A 9,513-nucleotide genomic window follows, 5' to 3' on the forward strand; every position below is an offset into this window, starting at 1 on the left:
GGGGCGTGGTGAGGCAGCGAAGGGCGTGGCCTGGGGGCTTGGCAGGCGTGGCCTGGGGGATATGGAGGGCGTGGCCCTAGGGGTGTGAGGGCGTGGCCCTAGAGGCAGTGAAGGGCGTGGCCCGGGGGCTTGGCAGGCATGGCCTGGGAATAAGGAGGGCGTGGTCCCAGGTGTGCGGGGCATGGCCCAGGGGTGTGGAGGGCGGGGCCTGGCTCGTAGAGGGCGGGGCAGGTCCTCACAGCCCACCCGTGTTGCAGGTGGTCATCGTGGTGACGGATGGGAGGCCCCAGGACAGCGTGCGGGACGTGTCCGCACGGGCCAGGGCCGGCGGCATCGAGCTGTTCGCCATTGGCGTGGGCCGTGTGGACAAGGCCACGCTGCGGCAGATGGCCAGCGAGCCGCAGGACGAGCACGTGGACTACGTGGAGAGCTACAGCGTCATCGAGAAGCTGTCCAAGAAGTTCCAGGAGGCCTTCTGCGGTGCGCAAGGCGCGGCGGGGGACAAGGGCGGGGCCTGGACCAGGGCAGGGTGGAGCCTGGGCATGGGGGCGTGGCTATGACCTGTCGTGGTGGGCGGGGTCAGGGCTGGGGGCGGGGCCTGGACAGAAGGGCGGGGAGGTTGGGAGTTGGAGTAAGGGCAGGGCCAGGCCAAGAGGGAGAGGCCTGGTCAGGATCTTGGCCTCTGAAGGGCAGATACTGAGCGTTGGCATCACTGTGAGCATCAGGGCTGGACCACGGCTGAGGAGGGCGTTGGGACCTAGGTCAGAGCAAGGTAGGGCGAGTTCTCAGGGTGGGGCCATAGCTGGGCGAGCCTCATCTCAGGAGTCCAGGGAGGGAGCGCCTTAAAAACATACACGTGTTTCTATATCAGGAGTCTTAGGGGTATGACCAGCCCAAAGGGATGCGGCTTTGGGTGAGATGGGGCGGGGACCCATTTGCAAAGTGGGTCTAAGTAGAGCACATACCTACTGTTAGGATCCGGTGAGGGCGTGCAGTACCTGGTGTCCCACACATTTGTGTCGGATTGTGCCCACTGCTGTGTGAGTGGTACCCTTGGGGTGCAGCAGTGCCCAAGACAGATGAAAGGTTCTCTTCCTGTGGCCTTTACCCTTTTGGAGGCTTCTGCACCCCATCCACTCAGAGGTCTCATTTTCCCCGCATGTGCCGGGGCGCTGTCTCCTTGGGCAGGGAGGCTGAGATGTCCAGGATATCCTTGTGATTGTGAGGACTGACCTCCCCTTGTCCCCCTTCTCCCCCCCCCCAGTGGTGTCAGACCTATGTGCCACAGGAGATCATGATTGTGAGCAGGTGTGTGTCAGCTCCCCAGGCTCCTACACCTGTGCCTGCCATGAAGGCTTCACCCTGAACAGTGATGGCAAGACATGCAATGGTCAGTGCTGGAAGCAGGCAAACCCTGAGGAGGGAGGGGGAGGGGGGCGGGGCCTCGGGTGCCCCAGGAAATCCACCCAAGCTCCTCTTCACTTTGCCTCTGAACCAGTCCTCCAAGGAGGCTGATAGCAACTGGGCACTAGTGACTTGTGCCTGCAAACCTAGCTGGTTAGGAAGCTGAGACCTGAGGCAGACACATCTGTGAGACTCTTATCTCCACTTAATCAGCAAAAAAGCTGGAAAGTGGAGTTGTTGTTCAGGTGGTAGAGTGCCAGCCTTGTGTAGAAAAGCCAAGCATGAGTGTGAGGCTGAGTTCAAGCCCCAGTACTGGCACAAGAGAGAGGAGAGAGAAGAAAGGAGGAGGGGGGAGAGGGAGAGGGAGATGGTGAGGGAGAGGAAGAAAGAGAGTGCTTCTAGAATCTGGTGTCTGCAGAGTTCCAATGGGATATAGTATGGTAGAAGTCTTGAGTTCAAATCTCAGGGCCACCACTTCTGAGCTGAGTGATTTATTGACCACTTCCAGTACTGCAAAATGGGGCCAGGAATGCTGGCTCTCCATCGTGAGGAGGGTGACCCTCCCATGGGAGTGTGTGCCCAGCCAGTGGCCGACCTCTGTCTCTTTGCTTCTGTGCTCTCCTAGTCTGCAGTGGTGGCGGTAGCAGCTCAGCCACTGACCTGGTCTTCCTCATTGATGGATCCAAGAGTGTGCGGCCGGAGAACTTCGAGCTGGTGAAGAAGTTCATCAACCAGATTGTGGACACTCTGGATGTGTCCGACAGGCTGGCCCAGGTTGGGCTGGTGCAGTACTCCAGCTCGGTGCGCCAGGAGTTCCCACTGGGTCGCTTCAACACCAAGAAGGACATCAAGGCCGCTGTGAGGAACATGTCCTACATGGAGAAGGGCACCATGACCGGGGCTGCCCTCAAGTATCTCATTGACAATTCCTTCACCGTGTCCAGTGGGGCCAGGCCCGGGGCCCAGAAGGTGGGCATCGTCTTTACCGATGGCCGGAGCCAGGACTACATCAATGATGCGGCGAGGAAGGCCAAGGATCTTGGTAGGTACCACCTGGATTCCGCTGATGGCCAGGAACACACATGGGTACAGCGTGACTGCAGCTCATCTTGGTATTTTTCTGACTACTGTGCCCTAGAACTAGTCCAGGAAGGGGTTTGTCAGTTCTTGTCCCAGGCTTTGCCCCTGCAATTCCAGGCACTGCCACTAGGAGGTGCACGGTGTCTGCTTGGCCGTAGGGCTGCCATAACCTAGTAGCAACAGGTGTGTGGGTCCTCTCTAGGTTTTAAGATGTTTGCTGTGGGCGTGGGCAATGCCGTGGAAGATGAGCTGAGAGAAATCGCCTCGGAGCCCGTGGCAGAACACTACTTCTACACAGCCGACTTCAAGACCATCAACCAGATCGGCAAGAAGTTGCAGAAGAAGATCTGCGTTGGTGAGTTAGGGGGTGTGGGTGACAGGGGCTGGCTTGGGTCTGAGTGAGGATGGGGAAAAGCAGGGTGGGGGTGGCACCAAGAGTAGACAGCAGCAGGAGATGGGCTGGCTGGGGCGGCGGACACACACAGTCCACCATTCTGTTTGTTGTTGTCGGTCGTGGGACTTGAACTCTGGGCGCTGTCCCTCAGCTCTTCAGCTCAAGGCGAGCACTCTATCACTTGAGCCACAGCGCCACTTCTGGTTTTCTGGTGGCTTGGTGGAGATAAGAGTCTCACGGAGTTTCCTGCCCAGGCTGGCTTTGAACCACGATCCTCAGAACTCAGCCTCCTGAGTAGCTAGGATTACAGGCATGAGCCACCGGTGGTGCCTGGCTGTGCCAATCTTATACGAATATTGTCAGTCTCTTCAAATGCTGCTGTGATGTAGGCAAGGAAACTGAGTCTGGACGGGTGGACCTGTTGGTGATCACTGAGCAGCCAGGACTGACCCCGTGGTTTCCCCATGCCCACCACCGCTGTGCCTCATGGGGGAGAGTTTTGGCTAAGGGGCCAATACTGACAGCCACTAGCAAAAGGTTCCACTCTTGGAGTCCCCATTTGTGCCGTGGGGTTATTGATTCCAAGCCCTAAGGGTTGGGGTGAGAGCCACTGAGGTGACCCGACACATAGTAAGTGCTCACACGGTTTCCTGCCAGGGCTCTGGGGTCTGGGAGGACATTCAGGGGTTCCCGTCCCTCACTGGGAGGAGCTCTGGGTCAGGGGCCTGCTGGCTTCCCGCCATCTTCCTTCGGCCTTCTCTGCTTTCCTAAGCCCCTTGCTTCCTTCCCAGTGTCTCCCTAGCGCCACCTAGGGGTAGTGACCGTCCCTGCCCCAGGCTGCCATTCACTGCTTCTCATTTGTCTTCTAGAAGAAGACCCCTGTGCCTGCGAGTCCATAGTGAAGTTTGAGACCAAAGTGGAGGAGCTGCTGCAGGCCCTGACCAGGAAGCATATCCTTTCCCAGCTGTTGTGCCCGGCCAGGGGAGGCTGGGGGAGCCCGAGGGGCTCTGGGGTCTCTGGGGGGACTGTGAGGGGGCGGGGCCTGGGGTTGGGCCAGGAGGCTCCTCCCAGCCAGTTGCTTCCTGGGTTTTGGCCAGCTAGGCGAGTGCCAGGCTGCTACAGAGCTTGTGAAAGGAGAGGTTCCCAGAGGGCAAACAGAGAAACCGAAGCAGAGCCAAGCTCTGGGGACTGGGCGCAGACAGAGTCCTGGGCCTGCCCGGGAACGCATGGGGCCCTGAGGACTTGGCATTTCTCAGGCTCAGGTGATACAGCCAGCTCCCTCAGAGGTGGGCTGGCCCCACACAGCACCCCAGGCCATGCTGGGGTCCACCCTGCAGGGCAAAGCCTGCTAACCATAGGTGTCTGTATTTGCTGGAAGGCCCTATTCTGAACCTAGAGAGTAGGAGGTTGAGGGGCAGGGCAGGGCTGCCCCTACCTGCTCAGCTCTGGCTGCTCCGTGCCTCTCCTTAACGCCGAGTCCACTGGAAGTGGTGAGCAAGCGGCTGTCCATCCTGGAGAACAGAATCGTCTAAGGCTGCCGGCCGGTCCCATTGCAGCCTCTCCATCTCCCATCCGCCCGTGGCTTGGAGCGTTCCGCAGTCCGCCCCGTAGTCTGACTTAGTGTAGCTGTGCGGTTCTGTCGGGGGGGGGGGCTGGGGGCGGGCTGGGGGAGGGCTGGCTCCAGGGGCCCTGTCGCTTCTGCCCGGGGGAGTGAGTGGCAGGTGTGTGACTGCAGCGGGCACGCGTGTGCATGGTGGGACACAGGGAACGCGTGTGAGGCAGATTGTGTGTGCATGTTTCTTCCAATCAAAGGTTAATATATTCCTTTATTTTTTAGTGAACTCTTTCTTGCCGTGAATCTCTTTTCTGATTTTTCTCTTCCCCCAGGAAAAGAACAATTAAATGTGATTTAACTTAAGCCCTGGGTTGGATTTTGAGGTGGCGTGGTTCTTGGGGGACTAGAGAAAAGATTTAGGGTGATGGGATGTCTGTAGGGATGAGGATGTCAGCTGGCGTTTGTGCTGCCGTTTCTGCCACAACTTCAATTGCCCTCTCTCGGGAATACCCCAAACCCCCTCTTATAGGCAAGCGTATTCCCCATTGTACAGGTAGGAGGGGTGAGCTGGCTAGTGCCCAGCCAGCCATGGGTCAGTTGGAGAGACAGGTCTTGAATCCAGGACTTCAGGACATAAAACAAATAAAAATGGTGTTCAAAAAAAGGGGAGGAGGGGCAACAGGATCTAAATAGGACTCTTTTTTTTGGGGTGGGGGCTGGCTCAGCTGGTGCTCTACCACCTGAGCCATGCTTCCAGCTCAGCTTTTTGCTGGTTATTTTGGAGATGGAGTTGCATGGACTTTTCTTCCCAAGCTGGCCTTGATCCCTGATCTTCAAGGTCTTAGACTCCTGGGATTACAGGGATGAGCCACAGGTGCCTGGCATTCCTTCCTTCCTTCCTTCCTTCCTTCCTTCAGTATTACTTGCTTACAAACTGTTCCTGCCCCCCCCCCAACTCAGGCAGAGGGAGAAGGGGGTGTATGCGATACAGTCCTTGACCACAGGGCCTCCCATCACCCAGCTGGACAAAAGAGTGAGCCAGTAGCACATCTCCTCTTGGTACCTGGGAGCCTGTGGGGCCTGGGCTGGCCGCGGGTCCCCGCCTCTTCCCCACAGTCTGTCACCTGCGCTGGAGACGTCACCCATCCCAGCACTGATGGTAGCGGCCTCACCGCAGGGAGGTTCAAGTCTGAGGTAGGTCAGGGCCATGATGTGAGCTCTAGGAAGCACGCGATGACAAATGAGCACTTGGATACCAAGAGTCAAATCGTGTGTGTGTGTGTGTGTGTGTGTGTGTGTGTGTGATCCAGAGAGAAAGGAGAGAGAGAGATCTAGAGAGAGAAGTTGAGAGGAAGAAGAGAGAAAGCGATCTAGAGAGAGCTAGAGAGAAAAGGAGGAAGGAGAGAGAAGGGAAGAGAAGGGAAGAGTAGCGAGAACAGAGAGAGGGAAGGAAGAAGCAGCAAAAGAGAGATAAAGGAGGGAGGGAGATATAGGAGGGAGGGGAGAGAGGAGAGAGGGAAGGAAGAAGAGACAAAGAGAGGCTAGAGAGGAGGGAGAGGAGGATCTATGGTTCCTTTCAAGGGTATTCCCACCCGCCTGGCTTCAGCAGGATTATAGTGGGGAGAGGCCGAGACAGGTTCTCCCTGGACAAAAAGAACTGATTCTCACCCGGGCTAAGCTGCCAGTGTAGCCGCGAAGAGGCCACAGCGGGGCTGGCAGACACCCGGCGTCCATGTTGGATCTCCGGGCAGGCCCTGCTGGGCCCTGTCTGGTTGGCGGGAGGCCGAGGGGCCCCGGGGCTGGGCTGGACTGAGGTCCACCTGGAGATCTGAGAAGTTGCTCGTGAGCTTGCCGGTGACCCCAGGAGGTGGCCCACCATCACCGTGCTGCAAGCCCTGGGGCTTGTCCAACTGAGTGCAGCAGTCCGGACCCTGGGGTTTATCTGCTGCTAAGCCCCTCTTAACCCATCGCAGTTGGCTGTGGGGGTACAGGAGGTGCTAGGCAGACCCGGGGGACCTCTCCTTCCCGGGCAGAGTGGAGGCCTGGTCCTGGAGGGAGCTTCTGGCTAGGATTAGGGTTTGGTGTCTGAGGCAAAGGGGGCAGGGGCTGGTGGAGAGGAGAGTGACAGTCCAGTCCACCAATCAGGCTGGGGATGGAGGTGTGAGCCAGGACTAGGAGACTGCAGCAGAGGCAGTGTGTCTCAGGGGGTGGCGGCTCTGCTGGTCAGGTCTGGCCCCATTCCTGTGCAGGCTGAGTGGAGGTGGGCTGGGAATCGGGGGCCCCAACAAATGGTGTGTGTGTGTGTGTGTGTGTGTGTGTGTGTGCGCGTGTGCAAACAGGCCCAGGACAGCCTTTGGAGAAGGGGCTGCCTGAGGACTTCCCCCGCAAGAGAGTGCAAATGGAAACTGGGGGAACAGCAAGGCTTCCCAGGAGACTGGGGAACCCCCCTCTCCTCCCCTCCTCCCCCAGGGGTGGGAGGGAGCACGTTACAGCCCTGGATTGCAGGACAATCTAAGAAAAGAAAAGGAAGTCAACAACAACACCAAAAGGAATCCTCGTCCCAGATTCTGCGCCCAGCAGTGTGGCCAGGCTTTGGTGTCTCTGTTCTCTGGGCTCCCCTGTGGGTGGTGAAGGTCTCAGGCCCCAGTCCAGCCTCTCGCGAGACTCCCTAGAGCTCACCTCACTCCTTTCAAGTCCAAGTTTACAGATCTCAGCCCGTGGCTCCAAATGGGCACTGGTGAGGGTTGGCTGGGGCTCTGCCCATCTGTAGAGTGAGGGTGGCTAAGGGTTCAAGACCCTCCTTCCCTCCCCCCAGGACTGAGAAGACTGTAAGTGTTTCCCTCTTACCAGACGCTGAGCTTCAGAGCTGAGGGGGCAGCAGGGCGCAGAAGCCATGGCTGTCGCTGCTGGGTGGGGTGGGCGACCTGGGGCTGACATGTTCCCCGTATGGATGAGCTGGCACTGTACAGGGCCTGCCCTCTGTGCCCTGTGGGGGAGAGCTAGCTTCTTGGAGTCTTTTGGCTTCGAACTCCCACAGGAACCTGGCGGAATCCGTCCCACACCCCTGCATGCGCCTCGTGAAATCCACGATTCCCGCCTCTCTCTCTGCCTCAGGTTTGATGCATAGAAGTTTGTCAACCACTTCCAGGAGTAAGGAAAGTCAGCGTGGTCCCCGGGAGCCACGGGCCTCCTGACAGATGGCAACTTACTTTGTCACCTTATCACTTTTGTGTGCTTTAAAAACATTTTATGCTTTGAAGCTGGTCTGGATACATGAGACTAAACCAATTCGAACTGGGTTTTCAGCTTTAGTCCTTCAGGCTTTGAGCTTCAGTGGGGCTGTCTTGGCTCCACCATGGATTGCTGACCAGGGTTCCCAGCAAGAGTTTGTTTTGCAGTTACAGTTCATGAGTGGATTCAGAAGGAGGAGAGTCCTCAGAGGAGATTGGTTTTTGCATCTCTCCCCCTCCCGCCCCCACCTCTTTTAATTACATGACTTTGTCCTGGACCAATACTCTGTGAAATAGTACTGAGGGAATCTCTATACCTGAGCTGTTCCCGATACACACATAGTTATCATGGAAGACGGTAGCTGGCAGCTGTCTACAGACCAGAGGCTCAGCCCCAAGGCTCAGAGCCCTGAGGGGCATCAGATGTGTTTGCTCAGGGAAGGAAGAGGGGCATGGCGTCTGGGAGTCACGATTGGGTTACCTATGGGGTTCATCATCTTCAGCAGTAAGGTGGGGGTTGAGGGGGAGAAAGCAATTTCCAACATGGACACCAGTGGCCCTTCTTCTAAGCTGGCTTCGCAGACTGGGAGCTGAAGCTGCCACCTGGAAAGTGTTCCCTAGGCCACAAGTAGCAAGGCTAGGGTTGGAACTCTCAGATCTCTGGCTGTGTGTAGTCAGGGCTCTTGAAAGACGGCGGCTTCTCTGAGATTCAGGCTCCCTTCTGTTGGATGGGGACTGCATTCCTTTCTCCACTGGCGGGGGATTATTGCTGGTGATTGGTCCGTCTGCCTTTGGGCTTTGGTTCGTTGGTCCCATCCACACACGGATAACAGAGTGATTTTCCCTGCAGTGCCCACCCACGCAGGTCATACCCTGGTTCAAGAACCACCTCTGGCTCCTGACTGCCCCCCTGTATAAAAGTTGCCTTAGTCTGTCTTAGTTCTTATTGTGGCTCTGCGTGCAGGGGCCTGAGGCCCTACCTTCCTACATACTGAAACAGGCAGATTGCTCATGCCCCACGGACAAGCGCCAGGTGAAGGCAATATGGAAACTGAACCTGGCCACCCCGCCCCCATTGCGCAAGTGATTACACACACAGAGGTTGGAATGGCCCCTCCCAAGTCTTGTGTGGTCCACTGGGCCGAAGTCAGGTCCATGAGTGTCCACAGTGGCTCTTCTCCTACCTGCCTGCGCTTCCACACTCCTGGCTGAGAGCTGAGCCTGGAACCCTGGCCTTGGATAGGAAAGTATCAGGGGTTGCCTTGGACTTTATAATTATAGGACCAAAAATGAAAAAAATCACCTATCTTGTCTTCATATACATTTGCTTAGTGATATGAGGGTGGTGGAACTTCGTGATCTTTCTAGTTGCTTGAATTGCAAGCCCAAGGCTGCTATAGACAGATTGGGCCACCAGGTGGCACCATTGTCCCAGGAATGGGCTGATGAGCCTGGTGTAGGGCCAGTTGGACGTGGTCATTGTGGGCTGAGGTAGTCCCTGTCATTTGGGGCACCTGTAGCACCTAACTGATACCTGTGAGCTCCTCCCATTCCTGACACACAATGGCACCTGAGCCTAGGGGCTGGCGACCTGTGGCACAGGTGTCTGAGACGTTCCGGCCTGGCTGGGCTCTCCGGTGGACCCCCGGCTGTCCAGCGCCCAGTGGGACTGGGGGAGATGTGTCTCTGTGACCCAGGGTCTGCTCGCTTTGCAGGGTTGGAAGGTGTCCCCAGCAGAAGCAAAAGGAGGTCCTTCCACCCTCCTGGCCTGGCCTCTGTCTGTCCCCAGGTGATGGCCATTGTAATTGTTCTGAAGCAAACTTCCTGAGCTGGGGATGGGGGAGGGGCAG

General features: G+C 57.4%; 1 protein-coding gene across 1 annotated transcript in view; it reads left to right on the plus strand.

The window, feature by feature from the left end:
• Matn1 (matrilin 1, cartilage matrix protein) overlaps window positions 1-4,410 on the plus strand; it is a 7,938-nt gene extending 3,528 nt beyond the window's left edge. The window contains exons 3-8 of the mRNA XM_013033582.1: window positions 258-480; window positions 1,265-1,390; window positions 2,030-2,446; window positions 2,687-2,839; window positions 3,748-3,828; window positions 4,361-4,410. Coding sequence (XP_012889036.1) covers window positions 258-480; window positions 1,265-1,390; window positions 2,030-2,446; window positions 2,687-2,839; window positions 3,748-3,828; window positions 4,361-4,410 — 1,050 coding nt within the window. The remainder of the gene's footprint in view (window positions 1-257; window positions 481-1,264; window positions 1,391-2,029; window positions 2,447-2,686; window positions 2,840-3,747; window positions 3,829-4,360) is intronic.
• The last annotated feature ends 5,103 nt before the right edge of the window (window positions 4,411-9,513 follow it).

This window comes from Dipodomys ordii, unplaced genomic scaffold (genome assembly GCF_000151885.1).
Source record: "Dipodomys ordii isolate 6190 unplaced genomic scaffold, Dord_2.0 Scaffold6, whole genome shotgun sequence".
Classification (NCBI taxonomy): Eukaryota; Metazoa; Chordata; class Mammalia; order Rodentia; family Heteromyidae; genus Dipodomys; species Dipodomys ordii.